Below are 21,903 nucleotides of genomic sequence, written 5' to 3'. Positions count from 1 at the left end.
TAACAGCTCATTCAAGAACACTAATAACTACCCCAGCAGTACTCGGGTTTGCATTTGATCATTTTTCTTTCACAGGTCAATTATTTTCCACCCAGATTCTTTTTTGTTTGCCTATTCTGCTTAACTTTTCCTTGTAAATATTCTTATTTTTTCAGATCCATTATCAATTCATTTTGTTCTCTTTATATCACCCAAAAATCATGCCTCCTAAATACACAATGTACAACTCACAAGAAAATTTCCCCAAAGATTTTTATTTAACAGGAATTGTGACAATCATCTTCAAAGTAGAATCTAGGACACACATAGTTGCACCACTTCATTCATGAACATCATGATGACATTAAATATAAAACACGACAAATAAATAGCAATGTTTATTCAACAGTCATTTCCTGTAATGTCCCATCAAATACTATAATGTAATTTCATCCATTTTAGTGATCGTGTCTGTAAGGTTAAGAATAGACTGTGTAAGTAGTTGACTTGTAATTAAGAAAAAAGAGCATATGAAGTATCAAAATACTTGCTTGCTGTCTATGAAGCCCAAGTTCTCTGTCAGCACTGTTAGCAAGCTCGCTCAACCACGGTCCTTCCGGTCAACGCCATATTCTACAAGTATTATCCTTGCTGCCTAACAAAACAAATTTCAGAGAGTTAACTTTGCTTGCCTTTATCTTCCTGCAAGCTGAGATACTTTCTGAGTTACAGATGATCAGCACAGGGCTAGACGCTGCCAACCTTAGCACCTAAGTGCAAAGGTCCAGCCCTCCGGGCCATCTGTGAAACAGTGGTCATTTTTCTTTCACATCAGCCAGTTGTAAATGTTTTTTTTTTTTTAAATTGGAAACAGTCATTTATTTATCTATTAACTTATTTAACAAAAATATTCTGGACTCCTTTAGGCATCAGATAGCATATTTTCACCAAGTTTTAAATTAAAATATGTAAACAGGAAGAGATTATAAACATTCTTTGTGTGAGTATACACACATGCATGAATGTAATTACATTCATGTAAATGTTTTTAATTGTGAGAAATGTTGTAGCTGAGAGAAAGACAAATTATACTTTTTTTTAATGTGAAATTATACTGGCCACTTTTGTGTTTTGTCGGCTTGCAATTCTAAACCCAACATCACTCAACCCACTAAACATGGTGCACAGTTAAGTCTCAGTGGATTCTCCCCCAGTGAATAGGGCGAATAAATTCAACTACAGCGATTGCTCAGCTGATGCCAGGACAGAGGCGTCACCCCATTCTATTAAGCTCTGTCATCTGATTAGCCCTGTTTAACACATTGGCGCTTTCAGTTTATTCAATACAAATCAATGGCATCTTTTTAAAGATTTTTTTCAACTTTCATTTGAAAAGCAGAGTTACAAACAAACAAACAAAAAAGAAGGGAAAGACAGATCTTCCATCCACTGGTTCACTTTCCAAATGGTTACAATGGCTGAAGCTGAGCCAGTCTGAAGCCAGAAGCTTCAGTCAGATCTCCCACATGAAGGCAACGACCCCAGGACTTGGGCCATCCTCCGCTGCTCCCATGACCGGGAGCTGGATCATAAATGGAGTAACCAGGACTCAAACCGGTGCCCATAGGGATGCTAGCACAGCAGGAAACGGCTTAGCCTATTTTGTCACATTGCCAGCCTCAAATATCAACAATGTCTTAAAAGAGCTTAGGCACTGTAGTGCCAGCTCTACAACAAGGCACAGGCAACTTATATCCCTCCCCTAAGTCCTGCAGCCTCTTAAAAAGATTGGTTCAGGAAAGAGGCATTATTGTGCTAATGGGCCAACAATGAGATATCAAAAGTATTATCTTCTCTGGAGAAAATTTCATGAACTCAAAGTTCATGAACCCTCACTCAAGTGGCAATAGGGGGGTGATGGTCAACTCTTTTCAGTATTTCTATGGGAATTCTGACAGGTAATTTAACAGGAGAGTACCGTCTAAGGAGTTGATTTCTCCCATACCTGTGATAACAATGTTTCCTTGGTAATTGAAAGCACAGGAGAAGATCTCATCAGTATGGCCCTCAAGAACTTGCAGACACTGGCCAGTTTGAGCATCCCAGATTCTAGCTGTCTTGTCAGAGCTGCCAGTTAGAAGACGGTTTCCCTGTGGGTTGAAAGAAATCTGCAAAAGAAAGTAGAAAAATGACCTCAGGTTGATGCAATAAACATCAGCACATTTTCATCAGCCAATGTGCAGGTGTAATTAAGGACCTGTCGCCTCCCCAGCCTAGCATTTATTATTACATGGAACAGTTTGTTCAATACAAGGGAGATATGACAGGGACTAGTGCCCCAAAATTCAAATACAGATTGAAGAGTTTCCATCCCTAGTCTATGCAATTCCCAAGGATAGAAGACAGAAGCATCATTTGATTTCTTCCCCACTTAGCTCTTCCCCAAAGACTGTGTTGCCGTTCCCTGTGTAGATAGTAAGGGTTCTGATGTGATGGTCAGTGGTTATGTAACCGGATCCTGAGGAACATGGTCCAATGTCCTCCAGCCAGCTCTCCACATCCTATTTTGTCACCCCAGGGCATTGCTATGCCCCACAGCCTAGGACAAAGATGCGGGGTGCATTACTGCAGCTACTGACTGGCCATAGGGCAGCAACCAGCAGCAGGTGCTAAGGTTTAGACATCTGAAGTTATCAAAGTCACATTTTTCAGGAAAGGAGAAGATTTAATCCCAGCTATGAGCCTAAGGAACAGGGTTGAGCTGCAGGTGCAGAGTCAAGAGGTTCCAGCCTGCTCTGCAACTGTCTAAAGGCACTTCTAAAACCCTGCTCTGTGAATGAGCTTTCGGGCATAGCTTATGCATAATCCTAAGGCAGAGCTTTGTGGTTTCAAGAGTTAAATACTTCCAGGAAATACTCTGTCACTTGTATTTAGCTTACAGAACCCTTGATAATTGCCACACAAAATGTTTTGGATTATGTAAACCTGTGTGCTTATTAAACTCAAGAAAAAAACTTCATCAGCTCCCTAAGTCATTGGGTATGTGTTCCTAACTCAAGTCTAGCTACAGTTGACGAGAATACTATTTTGTACTCTCTAAAAGGTTTGAAATGATTTACTATGCTGAATTTGAAGATATTCTTAAAAAGTTTTTAGATGATTTATTTCTGAAAGACTAAGATAATTGAACAACTTGTGTGACCTCCGTTCCAACAGACATATTTACGTTAAGCATACTTTTTGGTTTTCTCTTTTTGAAGGTAAGCAAACTGCTGCAAATGAGAAAGCAACTCACCTTTGAAATTTCACCTTCGTGGCCTTCCAGTTTAGCAATGAACTTTCTTGTGGCTGTATTGTAAACTCTTGCTGTTCCTTTTTAAGAAAAATGAAAAATGAGAATTTGTATTCATTTATCTGAGATAATCTTGAATGATCTTAGTATCTGTATTCTGACACATAAGCTCTGTGATAAGTTTATCTTCTTTCCTGTAGCAATAGCCAACCCAGAAACTCCTCAAAAGGCAAGCAGGTCATACCACCAAAGAGCGTGTGTAAAACCTTCTGTGGCTCTGAGCTTATTAAAAGAGAAAATGGGTGAAAGCCAGCATTGTGGAATAGTGCATAAAGCTGCCGCCTGCAATGCTAGATTAAACAGGTGCACAAGCTCATGTCAGGGTTACTCCATTTTCAATTCAGCTCCTGGCTCATGGCCTGGAAAAAGCAGCAGAATGTGGCTTGAGTAGTTGGGTTTGTAATTTACATGCTGCAGACTAGAAGTAGCTCCTGGCTTCCAGCTTCCAACTGCTCCTTCGCTGACTGATGTAGCCATCTAGAAAACGAACCTATGAATGGAACATCTTCTTTCTCTCTCTCTCTCCTCCACAACTTTGACTTTAACATAAAATGATTACATCCTTTAAAAATGACAGTGTGTTCCAAAATAAGGGGAGATGAAACAATAATGTAGGGAAAAAAAAACTTTTGTAAGGAGAAACAATGGAACCATCAGTTTTATGAGGCAGGTAATCAAACAAGGACAAAAGAAAAAAAAACTGCCAGAAACAGCAACAATGCATAAAGGGTCTTCAGTGATGAGACACTAGAGTATCATTCATGTTCACTAGCAATAGAGCACACATACTGTAGAGAACCACATATATAACAGTCAAGAGCAGGATGCAGAATGAGTGCACACAGTCAGCAAGGTGATGACACAGACATTGTGCAGTCATGAACTGTCATCAAGCAGGTGATAAACACATGTTCTGATAAACGGTTGAGAAATGAAGTGGATATATTGCAGCATTTCATCTGAAATATCTAGAATGGTCACCAAAATGGCATTTTGCAAAGGGCATGAAGAAGACTTTGTGTAATACAACCAGTTTCAAAAAGATGAAGATGTAAAGTAATCTACAATCTTCAGACAAGAGGTGAAAACTGTTATCATATGTGCTACTGTGACTAAATCGTGTCCTTTCAAAATTTATAGATTCTAATTCTTATTCCTAGTACATAAGAGGCTGACTAAAAGAGATGCACAGTATAATATCATAAAAGGTTATCATGATGATGGTCCTTTATTTAACATCATAAAATGTTATCAAAGACTTGCACACATAGTAACAAATTAACACAAGTGTATATAAATGAGGTAAAACAGACACTGCATAATTTTACACATATCTTTCAGTGAAATGATACCGATACAGCAAGGCAAGTTTACTAGTGAGGTGATTCATAAATTGTGTGCAATATCTAGTTATCAAGAATATAATGCCAGCATGGTATACATCATATGTATGACAGTCAAGGTTACGATGCAGACAAGATGTAACATGCTACATGGTCTTTAAAAAGATGATGCAACTTTAGTGAATTACCGTGCATATAAGACAACCATATGTACTTTGTCATCAGAGAAATGAGGCATGTTAATATAGTATCTTATGATGTAGAGGTGATGTAGGCATTATACTTTGATATCTTGGTAAACAGATAACATAGACAGTGAACTGTCATATACACTCACCAAGGATATAATATAGATAAGCCCTAGTATCAAAAAATGGTTGAGAAGAAACAGAAACAGCTGTGGGGCTGACTCATGGGTCTCTCTAGTGGGTACCAGGATTCAAGATATGACATCCATGCTGAGAAGAAATTTGGGACACAGGGGATACAAAAGTGAGGTAAACTAATGTGCACATTACTAAATTTTTCTGGGGAAACTTACACCAATTTTTGCAAAATAAGCAGGCTGGTAAAAGTTACAAATTAACTAAACAATACCATACAAGCTGCTCCAACAATAGATCACAAGGGATTTGGAAAACAATCACCAGGTCTCAGGCAACAGGATAAGTAAACATGAGTTACAGGAACCAATACCAATGAACAAACAGATCTAACTAGAAAAGGAATCTAACAGAACTTTGTTTGTACTTAGGTATGTTCAGGCCAAGTTAGGAAGAGGAAGATGATCATGAAGATGCCTCACACCTCTCCAGGCACACTTTGTCAAGAAGGTGACACACAATCTCAGCAGGAAGCTTGCTTCCTGCAAAAGTCTCAGTCTTCCAAGAATGTCTGAGATTCAGGGTTCTCGACATTTGGTAGTCTGGCTTTTGGGGAGGGCAGTCTTTCAACAGGGCTGGAGGAGAACAGTGAACTATACATACACTAAGCTAGGAGCAAGTTCATTTCTGGCTCAATGCATTGCACTGCTCCCACAGACAGACAGTACTAACTTGGAATTCTACAGGTTCCACCAAAAATAGACCCAGGTGGCACCCAGACCTAACAGCCAGCAAGCCCAGAACCCTACCAGTGCCATATCAGGCACCATTTTGTGTAATGAGGGAAAAGCTGTAGGGTAGGGGAATAGTGCAAACTGTGCAGGTGCTGAGTCAGGAGAGAACTCATATCTGGCCCAATGCATTGCCCTGCTCTCTCAGGGAAAATACTACCAACTAGGAAAATACTATCAACTAGACATCCTGTGGGTTCCACCCAAAATAGGTGCAAATATCCCTCAGACCTAATGGTCAGCAAGACCAGCACCACTGACAATCTACAAGCTGTTTCTCTCTAATCTCAGACACAGCTCAAAATGGAGATGTGAGAAAGGTCTGTGTAGGCAATGGTACAGCCACAGCACAGAATCACAGGGAGTAGAGAGAGGTGAGCCAGGAATGGGTCCACGGAGACCCTGGTGGAAGCCTAGCGCAAGATCCCAACACAAACTCACTGAATGAAGTAACACAAGTGATTGCAAACAAAGAACTGGGTACCAAATGCACTCAGTAAAATCAACCTGTAGACCAGTGGGCAACGCAGCTTAGAAACCAGCCCTTAAAACAGGAATCCGCTAACCAGAAGTACAATGACCAAGAGCAAAAGAGACAGAGGCACAATGAATATCAATAATACCTCCCCTGCAAAGGAGCAAAAAGCCTTTGTCAACCTCGGAGTTAACTGAAGAATACATTGAGGTAAGGGGAATTTTAAAAACTTGTTATAAAGCTCGTTAACAAGAAGCACATAAAGGAGTTCAAGGAATTTAAGAAATTTGTCACACAGTAAATAGCAACAATGAGACAAAATCAAGCAGAATTGTTAGAAATGAAGGGCACAATGGGGCACATTAAAAATTCGATGGAAAACCTCAGTAATAGAATGATCAAGGCAGAAGAATCTCAGAATTGGATGACATTTCCTTCAACAATAGGGAAACAATCAGAAAGCTGCAAGTAGAATAAGTCAAGCTAATAAAAGCATTCAAGAATTAAGGGACACTATTAAAAGGCCAAACATATGAGTTATGGAAAGTTCAGAAGGCACTGAAAAAGAAGCTGGGTTTAAAGATGTATTCAATGAAATCAAAGGAAACTTTTCCTAATTTGGAGAAAGAACTGGGAAATACAGTACAAGAGGTTGCACAGAATTCCCCTTAGAGTTGATCAAAAGTGATCTTCACCCCAAAACATGATAATCAACTTCTCATCAGTTGAACACAGAGAAAATGTCCTTAAATATGCATGTGAAAAAATCGGTTCTAAAAGGAAAAAAACATCAGGCCAAATAACATACCAGCAAAGCTTTCTTTTGTCTTTGTAAAAGAAATTAAATTGTTCCACAGTAAAGCAGAGCTCAAAGAATCTCCTTTCCCAGACCTGTCCTATAAATGATACATTAAGATGTTCTATTGACAGAGAAAAGGAATGGCACATACCAAATCAAAGGCAAATGTGGAGAACATCCCAGTAAAATGACAGCAGAAGACTAAAACCACTGCTAAAACGACAGGACCAAATTACTACCCATCCATATTACCCACGAATATAAACGGTTTAAACTCGTCAATCAAATGTCACAAATTAGTGGACTGCATCAAAAAAGAAAAACCATTTGTCTGTTGCCTACGGGAGACACATCTTGCCAACAAAGATATGCAGAAACCGAAAGTAAAAGAAAGAAAAAGATATTCCACGCTATTGGAAGGGAAAATGCAAGCTGGCGTATCCATTCTTACATCTGATAATATACACTTTGACGTGAAAATATTAAGAGAGATGAAGGACACCACATAATGATCACACGAACGATTTACCAAGAGATCACTTCACTCGTTTCTTACGATGTTTTCCTTTTCATTTCTAATTTTGCTTATTTTTCTTTCTTTTCATGGCTAGCCTGGCTGAAAGTTTGCATCGCATCTTAAAAAAAAAATGGGTTTTTTAGTTTCAATTCCATTTATTTTTGCTGTGAATTTTATTTTTGCTTCCTATTCATTTTTAATAAGTTCTTGAGATGCATGATTAGGTCATTTATTTGAAATATTTCCATTTCTTAAGCACCTGATGTTGCAAATGTCCTTCTCAATACTGTTTTTGCTACATCTCATGGGTTTTGATATTTTCACTTTTATTTTCATTTCTTCAAAAAGTTATTATTTAATTAATTTCCTCAGTGACACATAGGCCACACAGTAGCATCATTTTCTTCAAGAAAGTTTTTGATTTTCTTTATTTCTTCAATAACACATTGGTCATTCAGTAGCATGTTATTTAACTTTGTGTTGTTGTAAATTTTCTATTTTTCTTCCTGTTATTTTGTGGCTTTTCATTGAAGAGGATGTACAGTAACTGTATAATGGAGGCTCTCATATCCAATGTGAGGATGCAATGTAGTTTCTATCTTGACTTCCAAATCAAAGATGGACTCCCAATGAAAACAGGAGGTTGGAGACTCTGCTATTGCCCATACCTACAATGTCAGAATGTTCTTAAACAACACAATGATGGACCTATGACTGTCTGTGAAGGATTATGCTATAATAATAATAAAGGAGAAGCCAATACTGGGTGGAGGGAATTGAAAAGGACAGAAAGGAAATCCCAGAGCCTATGAAAGAGCAACATAACATAATAATAAAGATATGCAAAAAGTTTCTTAAATCTTTTTTCCCAATGAAAAAAATAAATCTTAAACAAAATAAAAGTGGTTACCCAAACAGTGACTTAAGCATTGTGAAAAATTTCTTATGTGGTTATCAGAACATGATATAGGTGTACAACAGTGACATGTGTGGCCATCATGAAGAAGTGATGTATGCTGTTTCCATCATGTGGATAGCCATACATGTTCATCAAGCAAAGAGTAGGACTCCCCTGTGAACTAAATGCAGAAACAGGTTTCCTACCATCAGCTGAAGAAGTTGCAAAAAATTTTCCAGTATAATCAAAGCAGCTGTCCAATATTTCATCATCATGGCCTGTTATGGTTGCTACACACTTCCCGTTGGTAGCATCCCACAGCTGTAATTTAAAAAAAAAAAAACACACACGCATTAAAATAAAACATTATCTCCTATCTAAAATATGAGCATGGTCAGTCTTTCATGCCTTCCCTTGGCTGGTTAAATAACTACCTCAATGTCACGTACAGAAACTTTTATGTTAATTCACAGACTGACTGTTTCAGTCAGAAGATTAAAGACAGACATTTTCTAAAACATTAGGAAAAGAAAACTCTCCATGTATAAGTTTTCACTGATTGGAATCTAAGTGTATAATTTATAGGAAGGACATCAAATGATAAGGATCAAGTTCTAAAATGACAATGTCAGAAAACGAAAAGTATATAAGAGCAACGCTTTCAACATATGATAAAATTATAACTTAAGAGTATAAACTTAGTGACTATTTTTTTTCTTATTTTTAAAAGTATTTGTTAACAGGTAACACTTATATAGCTATATGAAACACAGTGCAATAGTTAAACACTTCATGGTGCATAATCAGGCATTCAGTATACAAACTTCTCCATCCTTTCTCCATGCCTGGACATTACCAGATCCTCCCTGCAATTCTTCATATACCACATAACACATGATTGTGATCTGTAGTCGCCCTACTCTACCATGGAACAGCAGAAGCCATTACTTTTACCTAATTCTATTATGGTGCCCACAACCCATTTTCTTTCCATTCCCTCTATCCCCACCATGTCCAACATTTAGGAATCACTTGTGTTTTTAATCATAGATATGTGTCATACCATGTTTTGAAGCACTATTCGCAACAGTCAAGAAACATAATCAACCTATACATCCATCAATGAATGAATGAAGAAAATGTGAAAATACACACATCAGACACACACACACACACACACACACACACACACACACACACACACGTAAATACATTGGAATATCATTTGGCCATGAAAAAGAATGAGGGGCTTGCATGTGTCACAGTGGATTAGACCACCATTTGCAAGACTGACATCCCATATCAGAGTAATGACTCAAATCCCACTTGTTATACTGTGAATCCAGCTCTCCGCTAACGTGTCTGGGAAAGCAGTAGAAGATGGCCCAAGTGCTTAGTTCCTTGCCACTCATGTGAAATAACCAGATGAAGTCCCTTGCTGCTAGTTGTTAGCTTTAGCTTGGCCCAGCTACAGCTATTGCAGCCACTTGGGAAGTAAGCTGGGAGAAAGACACATTCTCTCTCACCCCCCTTCTCTCTTCTCTCTGCCTTTCAAATAAACAATAAATCTTTCACAATGAAATCTTGCCAGTTAACAGAATGGATGCAACTTGAAACCACTACGTTAAATAAAATGAAGTTGGGTACCAAAAGACAAAAAGCTACATGCTCATTTTCATGTGTGGAAGCCAATTTAAAGTACAAAAGCTTTCAGTCAGGGAAACTCTGTGGCTGAGATAGATTTTGGGCCACTCCAGTAAAAGCCCACTAAATGAATCGCAGTGACACTGAACAAAAATAACGTGTATTTTTTAATGAAATATGTGTCACAACAGGAATTATCATATTACTTCATAATTCAGTCAAGGTTAAAAAAAAGTTTTAAAATTTAAAAGCATTAGAATTTATCACTCACAAAATGCTGTCTTAATTTACGGCTCCTTTGAAATAGGTTGATGTTACAGCAAGTATCAGCTTTAGCATAAAGTGCAAACGATACCGAGGTAAAGATACTCCTTGAACTCACCATGCAGGTTTTGTCCATTGAGCCAGTTAATATCAAAGAGCAATCCCAGTTGAACAAGGCACTGCTAATCTCGGCACAATGGCCAATTAAGGTATACACTTTCCTGCGAAAATGAAAACAAGTAAAAGTGGAAGACGTCCTTATTCTGCAATAAAGTCAATTCCATCTGTATGTGACAATCTAAACTTGCTTTTTATGAAATAATAGCTTTGTTGATTTAAAAATATATATATATATATGACTCCATGGTAGTCCAAAAGGAAGCTACTAACTTCATTTCAATATTAGGATATTTAACTTTTTAAACAATCGAATATAACCTTACCTAGACAATACCTCAAAAACAGACGGATAGCGAGCAAAAAGACTGTGAATTAATTTCCAGAAGTTCTCAACCCAGATGAACAGACCCTTTACTACTCAGGAATTACTCTTTAAAAAGCTAAAATCCCTTCTCTCTTTTTTTTCACTTATTGTCGCATATCTCCCAGTTGATATTGTTCATAAGTAGTCCTTGTATCAAAAGGTAGACAAATCCAGGGGTAGTTTTCCAACACAAATATTCTAATGTAGTTACCATCTTAGCAACTAGGACCAAAAATGTATTAGGAAGAAAATTTAATTTCTTGGGCTAAATTAAATTTGGTGAATTAACTAGGAGTTCTATTTACTCATGAAATGCATTGCCTGCCAAGATGACAAACCACTGAAATTTGATTATGTACTACAGGGAATCAATCACAACTACATGGCCAGACTAACGTCAACTTCTTCCTTTTTTTTTTTTTCTTTGTCCCTCATTATTTTCTCTTAATTATGAGAAAGCATGTGTTTTGTTAATCAAAAATACTATTAACATTGAATTAGGTTACTTTTCTCAATGTGTTCATTAGCTATGGAGTCCTACACAGTTAACAGATATTAAGATAAAACCAATCAAGGTCATAGTGCCTCCTTAACCCATGATTCAGGTTTTGAAATTTCTTAAGAAATGTGAATTACTTTCCAGTCTCAGCATCCCACACTGCCACGGTGTGATCAAAAGAGCCTGTGATGATTCTGTTTCCTGAAGTGTTAAAGGACAAGGAAATGATTTCAGCAGAATGTCCCTAGAAGGGGGAAAAAAGAGCGTGCATTGTCATATACACCTTTGAAGGGCACATCTCCTACGAGTTCACACTACCATAGCCTGAAAAAGGAATGACAGAGAAACAGTCTGTGGGGAGAAACAACGAACCAGCAGTTGGCTCAGGTAGGAGCAGAGAAGATGGCAACTGGCACAAAGCTAAAGGGCTTGCTTTATTGAAAGGCAGAGAGAGGAGGAAAGATAAAGAGAGAGGAAGGGAGAGAGAAGGAGAGAAAGAATTTTCCATCTGCTGGTTCATTCCCCAAATGGCCAAAAGGCCTGAGAATAAATCTACCCTAATCTCTCTTGTGGATGGCAAGAACCCGAGTACTTGGGTCAGCATCTACTACTTTCCCAGACATATTACCAGCGAGACGCATCATCAGCAAAGCATTCAGGACTCAAATTTGGAACCCCGATATTGGATTTAGATGTTGCCAGCAGCATCTTAACCTGTTATGCCACAATACCAGGTTCATAAGTTTTCTTTTGGGTAAAGAAAATGTTCTAGGGGACAGGGTTTGGCATAGTAGTCTGGACAGCTCAAAAAGCGCATGCTTGCTTCCCAAATCAGAGTGTCTGTATTTGAGTCCTGGCTCTTGATTCCAGGGTCCTTTTACTGCACACCCTGGGACACCGGAAGGAGATGGCTCACACAGTTGGGTTTCCACCACCCGTGTGGGAGAACAAACTGGAGTTCTTGAGCAGTTGCAGGCACACTTATTCTCTCTCCCTACCTACCTTTCAAATACGTTAAGCAAATGAAAGGAATTTTTTTAAAAGAAAAATGTTCTGGAACTAAATTCAGAGATGGTTACACCATTCTCTAAGTTTATCTAAGATTTTGGATTGGAGCCTACACAGCAGCACCAAGCCATTGCCTGAAGTGCCGGCATCCTATGTGAGTGCTGGCTCCAGCTGGTCCCCAGCTGCACCACATTCAATCCAGCTCCCTGCTAATGTAAACATCAGAAGATGGTCCAAATGCTTGGGCCTCTGCTCCCACATGGAAGACCCAGACGAAACGCTTCACTCTGCTCACTTTTAGTTTCATAAAACTCTTTTTAAAAGAAGGAAGATGATACAGATAAGAAAATAGATGGACTCTTCCACATTGTCTCAAAAGTGCTATTCTTACACTAACTGGCGATGGGCAATAAACATATACAAAATAAAGCTAGAAGCTTTGAAAAATGCAAATTCTGAAGGTAATTAGACATGACACCGGGAGTTCAGCCTGACCCACCATGGTCCGTTGCTGATGAGTCAAGCTGTGGGAGAGAATAGAATGCCCTTCTGGGTGATAAATCCTCTGACTCTGCTAAGAGGACTCTGCCTACGCAATCTCTCTGATTTTCCTAATTAGTTAGTAAATTCACACAATTGCATTTTAAAATAGAACAAAGATTTAGGAAAGTCCATGTATACGTGTTTGGTTACAGATGAAAAAATGTGGCCTGGGTCTGCACATCAGCATTCTGAACACACCAGACCAAGGTACCACGCAGCTGCAGACCAAGTCCAGAGTCAGGCTGCTGCACGCAGGGCTCTCAGCAGTCAGTGAGAGGAGTGGTTTTAGGTGAGAGTGTGAGCGCTAGTGGAGGCTTCTATCTCCACATTTGCCCAAGAGAATGCGGTAACTAGAAAAAGTGTCCCAGGAAACGCTGGGGACTGAGATGAGAAGCACTAAAATTCATAAAGCCAGATATACAGCTTTTAAAAAGAAATACCATAGTGATGCTTTTAAAGCTTTGGGGCTATCTAATCTCTTTTATTTAATTGGCTTTCTAGCTCAAGACTTTTGAAATAGCCAACCGCCTGCCTGGAACACTCTATAACTATAGCTTGAAAGACAGTTACTCAAAAAAAAAATCTATTTTATAGTTCATTAAAAATTGCACATAAAGGTGAACATACACAAAAGGCTTGTTAACCTACAGTTAGAGTGAACACTTCTTCTCCATTCTGGATGTTCCACAACTTGGCTGTTGTATCCATGCTTCCAGTAGCCACCAACGTGCTTTGCGGGTTAAATGACAAGCACACCTAAATTAAGTGGGATCAAAGAAAGCACAGGAAGATAGATCTTCAAGTTGTTGATTTTATATGGGCAAGATTAAAGATGCAATGATCTTAGCAGATTACGTTCAATTCTTTACACAAATACACAGCCAAATATCAAGCATGAAGAATTCCATTGTCCTCAGGGTGAATCCTGAAGCACTTGCTTGCCCCTGCTCTTCTGCATGACATAGCTCGGGGTGATCACCAGTTCTCGACTGCCCTCGCTCCGCCTCTCCTCCACACGCTTGCCAAGGGCTGCTCTCCCTGCCAATGTGGGAAGTCTCTGCTCAGCACCACCCCCGGCCAAGCAGATCTGCCCTCATAAACTCCCTCACGTCATTAAGATCAATGCAGCACGCCTTTGAAGGCACACATCGTTACTTCTACTGCATTCTTACTAAATCACGGGGTCCCTGGAGGACATGAACAGTGTCCAACTCTGGGCACCCAAGTTTGGAGCGAGTGTTTCTCTTGTGCTCAATAAATACTAAAGAATGTCCTAGGAGCTAAGTGTCAAGAAAAATCCTTTCAAAATCCCAAAGGATGCAGAAAGGTGACTGCTGGGTCCCTTTGAGCTTGGGAAAGCTGCTCTCCATGGCTCAATATCTTTAACTATACGACAAGGGAAAGTCAACCTTTAACCTTACTGTGAGGCACAACTGAGTTAGCACATGTGTAGGGCTTAGCACATTGCTTCTTGAGCCAGAAGGGCCTAAAGGCCATTTCTCATGGCATTTGCTGGGAGGATTAGCCTTCAATTTGAAAAATGAATATTTAAAAATTCATTCCAAAAACTAAACAGCTCATTTAAGAATTATGCCTTGTTCATCGGGGCAACAATCTTCGCACTAATTGTCTCAACACAGAATTCAAGGGTGAAGGTTTCCCAATAATGAAACCTATTTAGAGCATCAGTCTTTTCTTGGAGGGGTGGGGGGCAAATGTCAGTTCTCATCCAAAAATAACCAGCCTAAATATCTCACCTAATGGACTTCATTTTTAAAAAGCTATTTTAATATCCATAATCAGTGAATTAGTGCTTTAATGGAAAAATAATTTTAAATGTAATATGTATTTTAAATTTATCACCTGGATATTTCTTAAGTCAATGTATGGTATTTGAAAACTATTAAAAATTAGCTAGCTTTGGAATCCATCAACTGAAGCCAGTAAGATATACTCAGACGAAAAATACTAAAGCTGAATTTGAGCCTAATGGAAGACAGAATGCGTTCAAATTTTTTTCTTTAAAAATAAACAAAAAGCATACTCACAATTTCTGCTGTATGCCCGCGAAAAGTATGGTAACATTTTCCTGTCTCAACACTCCACAGTTTGCAAGTCTTATCAAAGGATCCAGTGGCAATTTTGTCACTATGATGTAAAAAATGTGGATTTTAAAAACATACTCAGCTATTTTATATGACACACTAAGATATTAAATAGGGATCTTTTAAAAATTGCTTCATTTTAGGGAGCTGGCACAATAGCTCAACTATCTAATCCTCTTGCTACAAGTGCCAATATCCCATATAGGCACATTCGTGTCCTGGCTGCTCCATTTCCAATCCAGCTCCCTGTTTCTGGTACGGGAAATCAGAGGAGGATGACCCACGTCCTTGGGACCATGAACCTGCCTAGGAAACCCAAAAGAGGCTCCTGACTCCTCATTTCAAATCATCTCAGCTCTGGTCATTGTCACCATTTGTGGAGTGAACTAGCAGGTGGAAAAATCTTTCTGTCTCTGCTTCTTTTTGCAGATGTGCCTTTTAAATAAAAACTAATAAGTATTTTTTTAAAACTGTCACGACTCTTTTAAAATCATAAAGAATTGTTCATTTGTTTTAAGGGATCACAAGAAAAAGTGCTGTTAGGCAAAATTACTGCCAACCTCCAAGGATTTAAAGATGAGTCTTTTTAGTATTCAGTCTTGGAATTAAAGTCATTTCTTTTATCCCAACCCATACATATCTGTCATTGCAAGTCGTCAAACTATTCAAGCAGTTGCATTTTTCATGTAGAGTGTAAATTCATCATTTAAAAGTGTCAGCAGGGCTTGATGGCGTGGTCTAGTGGCTAAAGTCCTCGCCTTGAACACGCCAGGAACCCATATCGGCGCCGGTTCTGATCCCGGCAGCTCCACTTCCCTTCCAGCTCCCTGCTTAGTGCCCCACGGACTTGCAGAATGTGCTTCTAGTTTCGGTGACACTTCCCAGGCCACCCACACTGAAGACACGCAGCACGTTCCTGATGCTCCGTGAACAGCTTGTCTCGGTAGCATCTACCAGACCAACTCAAAGCTTCCTAGTTCAAGTCAGGTTTGCCACCAGTTCTCCCTGGGCATCCAATCAAGAGTGTTCTGCATGAGCTGCCGTCTCCAGCTGCTTCTGCTCATGAGGAGCTCAAAGCCCTGGGAGTTGTTGATCAGTTCATGTTCCATCATTCTTGCCACCCAAACACATCAGTTTCAAACCTCTATTATTATTTCTTGATCAATTTCTGTTCTATCCATAATACACCACATTATAAAAGATGTTACTGATGTCAAGTTTTTGTGAATTATCCATTGATGCAAAGCTTACTCCCTTGATCTAGTTTATAAATTTTTATTAATATGAAGAGACCGGATTTCATAGGAACAGATTGCTTAGACATCATTCTTAGAAGATATCTGGGACCAACCAACTCTGACACACGCTGGATTAAGCCATGCTGCCTGCAGCACCAGCAGCCCACGGATGCTGGCTCAAGTCCTAGCAAGTCCCAAGTGCTCCACTTCCAATCCAGGAACTGTTAATGTGCCTGGGAAAGCAGCAGAGGACAGCCCAGGTCCTTGGTTCCCTGAACCTACACGAGAGACCCAGAAAAAGCTCCCGACTTCAGCCTGATCCAACCCCGGCTGCCCGGCTGTTGCTAACATGTAGGTGAACCAGCACAGTGAAAGAGCAGACATCCTTCCTCCTCTCTCTCCTTTCTCTCTCACCGTGTCTTTTAAATAAATTAAAAATCAAAATTCCTTTTTAAAAAAGCTAATCTTCCTCCTTTCCCTTTTCTCCTCCCTCAATTAACCACCTCATTCCTTTTTTCTTTAATTTTTACAAAAGCTCCATTTTAGTTCACTCTACAATCACAGGTTTAATGCACCACTAATAATGATATTCAACAAATAATAAAATAAAAAGACCTTAAGGTTCCTCTCTCTTTTCCCTCACTCATTCGCTCTCTGTTGTGCACACACACACTCTCACTCACACTCACACACACTCACTCACACACTCACACACACATACTCACACTCTCACACACTCACACACACTCTCACTCACACTCACACACACACACTCACACACTCTCACTCACACTCACACACACTCTCACACTCACACATACTCTCACACACTCACACTCTCACTCACACACTCTCACACACTCACACACACTCTCACCCAATACACTCACACACTCACACACTCTCACTCACACACTCACACACACTCTCACACTCACACATGCACACTCTCACACACACACACTCACACTCTCACCCAACACACTCACACACACACTCTCACACGCTCACACACTCATACACACTCTCACTCAACACACTCACACACACTCTCACACTCACACACGCTCTCACACACTCACACTCTTACTCACACACTCTCACACACTCTCACACACTCACACACACTCTCACTCACACTCACACACACACTCTCTCACACACACACTCCCTCTCATCCTCTCAAGGCTGTTGTGACTCCACTCCACAGAAACAGAGTCCTGAACCAAGGGCAATGAAAGCACTGCTTTTGTGCATTCGTGAATCGTCATTTTGAGGTAACTAATTGGACAAGAGGGTTTTTCATCAAGAGCTCCAGGTAGAATCCAATCAGAGCCAAGGAAAATTCCCCAGCTCTCCAGTTCCATATGAGAAAAAAAACTATTTTCAGATAGACACTCAAATATCCCCAGTCTATTAAGTAGACTATCAACAGATGTGGCGTTTTATTGCGATCCGATCCCCAAAGTAGCACTGTACTGTAATCAAAGCAGGAATTACACCAGAAGTAAAATGGGATCATTTATGATTTCAGCGATGGTTTTACACAAGTTGCTTCAAAAAGGTAACATAAAAATTGTCATATTCTATGATATTAAAATACATAGACCACAGATAATTTTTCTGCAACTTAATTGGAATAATTAGTCATTCTAATGTGCCAATTAAGCTTCTTTATGCCATTACCATGACTGTGTTTGGGAAAACCTATTACATTTACAAATGATACCAGAAACCTAACCATCTTTTTAGAAATTGAAGAATAAAGTTTCAACTCTGATCGCATCAGTTTTTTCTCAATGCCTCTTCTTTCTGCCATCATCTGAGTGATTTCGTTATCGCATGGGGTGTCATCTTATCAGCCCCCTCACCTCACTACACCTGTCTCTTCCCATCCCTACACCCTCTGCCCCCTTCTCTATGTCAGAACAAGCCTTCTAAATAGAGATACTGTACAGCAAGTTTTAAATAAGACATGCCATGCAGTCTATATCAGACACACTCTCCAGGGGCACTGGCCCGGTTCTGTGCACATCATCAGAAACTCCTGGTCAGAGAACTCCCAGAGACCAACAGGAGTGTTGGCTGACTTTGATCACAGCACTGTGTGTTCCTGGGAAGATCCTTCAAGTTCCTTTGTGTTCTTCCTAGGAGAACAGAAATATCTGCCCAAAGGAGTTTGGAAGTCTTGCTAAGCCCATGCCAGATGCTCAACCCACTTTAGTCTTCGGGCCCCTTCCCCACCTTCCCCTGTAGACGAAGAGTTGAGTATGTGAATTGCTGCAGGGATAAGCAAAAGGACTCACACACCCGTAGGGGTTGTTGAATGCTATGGCGTAAACCACATTCTTATGGCCCTCCATTGTGTGCAGTTCCACTCCAGACGCGGTGTCCCAGAGCTTGCACGTCCGATCGTAGCTCCCAGTGATGAAGCTAATACAAGGAACGCAAGCAGGGCAAGGTGAGAACAGCAGTGGAAATCCCACCTTCTACCTGCAGGACAGTGATTCCATCTTTCAGTTCTCATGACGTAAATCACATATTCTGAATAAACAGTTGAGGGTAGCATCAATCATCTGACATAGAAATATACCAGTTGCATCTCAAACCCTAACAAGAATCCCAAATAAAGAATAATCTTGCTAGGAAGAACGGTTTGCCTTCCAGTAACATATACATATGGATTACTGATTTTTTTCTAAGCTCTAGTACGCATCTCAATCAAAAGCATCATTCTCCCGGTAGTCAGAACATAAAACCTCAGTATCACCTTTTCCCTTTTGTTCACATTTCCCACGCAACCCATCGGTAACCGCCCTCACTACAGTCTCATGACACATTTTAATGGGGCCACTTCTCACCCGGCCCATGGCTTTCATTTCTTGCCTGAAAACAAAATAAATAAATAAAACCGTCTTCTAGTGGATCTTGGCTCGTACAAAGTCATTAAAATCCATTTTCCTCATAGAAATCGGAGAAACCACTTGAATCTTTCTCAGACAGCTTCCTGAATCTCTGGGGGAGAATTCTGAGCCCCTGAGGGCTGCAGGCGCTGGATGTCCCTGTGGTCACTGGGTGACCCAGCATCGGATGTCCCTGCGGTGGCTGGGTGACACAGCATCTTCCCATAGCACACTCCAACCAGCACATCCCGCTTCTGGGCCTCTCCAAGAACAAGAGTGGCATCTCACCCTCATGTTTCCAGCCATCCAACAACTTACCCCCTGGGACCTCGTTCAGTATATCAGTAAGTCATTCACATTACTCTTACCATGGGAGGAGTTAGCATACTGGACCTAATATTTTAAATAAAGGTGTCAGCAGAATCCTAGCCATTCTTAAAGTCTTCAACTATAAATGAGACTATCTAAATTTTATTTCATTTTGATCGATACCTTATAAACACTTGTATCAATGGTGTAGAGTATAATGCTTCAACACACAGATATATCGCAATGGTTAAATCACGGTGGTGGACACATCCACAGCCTCAAGCAATTTTCATTTCTTGATCATTCGAAACTCCTCTCTTCTAGCTATCTTGCAATGTACAGTAGGTTATAGAGTATTTAATCACCTTACTATGAACACAACATCAGGACTCACTCCTCCTTGGAGAGGAAAGCCCTGGATTGGGGACTGGTCTCTCCCCATCCACACACCCTCTACTTACATGCTGCTCTCAACCCCTACACGGTAATTCTCCTGGATAGCACACATGACTGAGATCTAGCAGCATTTGTCCAATGCCCTTTCAATATTTTGTTATGCAAATGTCTTGGAAATATTAAGATATCTTTTAAGATATTCCGCTGGGCCCAGTGTGATACCCTAGCGGCTAAATCCTTGCCTTGCACATGCCAGGATGCCATCAGGACATCGACTTGTATCTTGGCTTCTCTACTTTCCCCTCCAGCTCCCTGCTTGTGCCCTGGGAAAGCAGTGGAGGATGGTTCAAAGCCTTGGGACCCTGCACCTGTGCGGGAGACCCAGAAGAGGCTCCTGGCTTCTGGCTCCTGGCTTTGGATTAGATCAGATCAGATCAGCTCTGGCCATTGTGGCCATTTGGAGAGCAAACCAGTAGACAGAAGATCTTTCTCTCTGTCACTCTTTCTCTCTGTAGATCTGCCTTTCTAATAAAAATAAAAATTAAAAAAACATATTCCCCTAACAGATTTAAAAGAAAACATTATTAAAAAGGCAGTCTAAATGTTAAGTGGTAACAGCAAAAGATGAAAGTGAATTCTGAATCCTAAATACCCTTGCAAAGAGAAACTGATAAGCCATCGTATTTTTACTATCTTATAGGCATTTTTCATCTTTCATTGTATGGATGTAGACAATATTGGAAACTGTAACATTATGGATATTGCTATGGGTTGCACGGTGTCACCTCTCCCACCCAAACACGCACACACACACACACACACACACACACACACACACACACACTTGCGTGTTGAAGTTACTGCAGGAGCTCAGAACCTGGTGAAGTCATTACACATGCAATTCATCAAGATGAGGTCATCAAGGAGTAAGATGGACCTCTTATAAAGGGAAGTGTGGACACAGTCACACACAAGAGCTCGTGTGGGAGGGGGGTCCTTCAACACACCCATGGCCACCAGTAAGCCACCAGAGGAAGGAGAGGGCTGGGGAAGGCTCTTCCCCAAGCCCCCAAGACTGAACAACTCCGCTGACAGCTTTAACTTAAAGTGCTGTGGGAAAATAAACTGGTGTTGCTCGTGCCACTTGGGGTGTGGGCTTTAGTCCAGCAGCCGTCGCTAACCAGTGCGGATCCACCAATGTGGCAGGTCTTCAGTTCAACACCAGGCTTCTTCCCTCATGTTTCCCATGCAACTTCTGAGCCGATCACAGCCATGCTCCAAACGCTGGCTCAAAGGTTCTGCTCAGTACCCAGCAAAGCACCAAGCCGCAAACACCTTCTCTGAACCGACTGACCGTAAGCAATCCGCTGCTGTCCCTGTCTGACTGAGCAGAGTGCAATTCTCTCCACCGGTCCTGTGCCTGAGTCCAGCTACTTGTCAGCAGGAATGCTCACTGAGCTCCCCGTGAGCCTCTGCCCACAATGGCACACAGGCTGCAGGGAACCGAGCTTAGAACAGCTTGTGCGTTCCCCGGTACTCGGCAGAGTCCTAACTCAGAGAAACAAGCACCATGTCTTTAAACTGCAGCTTCGACAAACACACATTTTATCTCTTGGTTTCTAAAACATAAACAGAGGCGCTTACCAGGAGCCTGACTTGTTAAGGGCGACATTTGTCAGTGGCAGTATATGGGCTCTGAGAACCTTCAGGGAAAGGAAACAGTGTTTTAGATTCAAAGCAAAGTGAGTGTAACACGGTAACTCGGATTTCTAGCCAATGAAGTCTTAATTATGCATAATAAGTGGGCAATATCCAGTATCCAAACAAATGAGAACAAACACCATTCCTTTTATGATCAAGACAACCTGTCTGCTGGTTAGCAATAACTACAAAGCAATATTTTTTTTTCTCATCAATTTACCTTTAAGGTGAATCATGGCTACTAAACAGGTTACCAAATAGCGACCAGTTCGTAACATTTTTCTCTAACATGTAGCATAAAGTGCTGCATGCATGTAAGAAAAGTATATAAA

The 21,903-nt window shown here is 40.4% G+C and overlaps 1 protein-coding gene across 2 annotated transcripts in view; it reads right to left on the bottom strand.

The window, feature by feature from the left end:
- Window positions 1-294: 294 nt before the first annotated feature.
- DAW1 (dynein assembly factor with WD repeats 1) overlaps window positions 295-21,903 on the bottom strand; it is a 34,021-nt gene continuing 12,412 nt past the window's right edge. The window contains exons 4-13 of one of the 2 annotated variants that reach the window (XM_040982793.1): window positions 21,515-21,573; window positions 18,573-18,695; window positions 14,968-15,067; window positions 13,568-13,675; window positions 11,506-11,612; window positions 10,504-10,606; window positions 8,684-8,798; window positions 3,275-3,351; window positions 1,985-2,147; window positions 295-634 (exon numbers count right to left, since the gene is read on the bottom strand). In XM_040982793.1, the coding sequence (XP_040838727.1) occupies window positions 600-634; window positions 1,985-2,147; window positions 3,275-3,351; window positions 8,684-8,798; window positions 10,504-10,606; window positions 11,506-11,612; window positions 13,568-13,675; window positions 14,968-15,067; window positions 18,573-18,695; window positions 21,515-21,573 (990 nt within the window). In that variant the 3' untranslated portion in view covers window positions 295-599. The remainder of the gene's footprint in view (window positions 635-1,984; window positions 2,148-3,274; window positions 3,352-8,683; window positions 8,799-10,503; window positions 10,607-11,505; window positions 11,613-13,567; window positions 13,676-14,967; window positions 15,068-18,572; window positions 18,696-21,514; window positions 21,574-21,903) is intronic. The other variant, XM_040982794.1, reaches the window with a different exon arrangement.

The sequence above is a fragment of the Ochotona curzoniae genome, unplaced genomic scaffold, assembly GCF_017591425.1.
Source record: "Ochotona curzoniae isolate NIBS_2020 unplaced genomic scaffold, NIBS_Ocur_1.0 contig_3643, whole genome shotgun sequence".
In the NCBI taxonomy this organism is placed as follows: Eukaryota; Metazoa; Chordata; class Mammalia; order Lagomorpha; family Ochotonidae; genus Ochotona; species Ochotona curzoniae.
The sequence above is the reverse complement of the archived record's forward strand: the minus strand, read 5'-3'. Positions and strand labels throughout refer to the sequence as shown.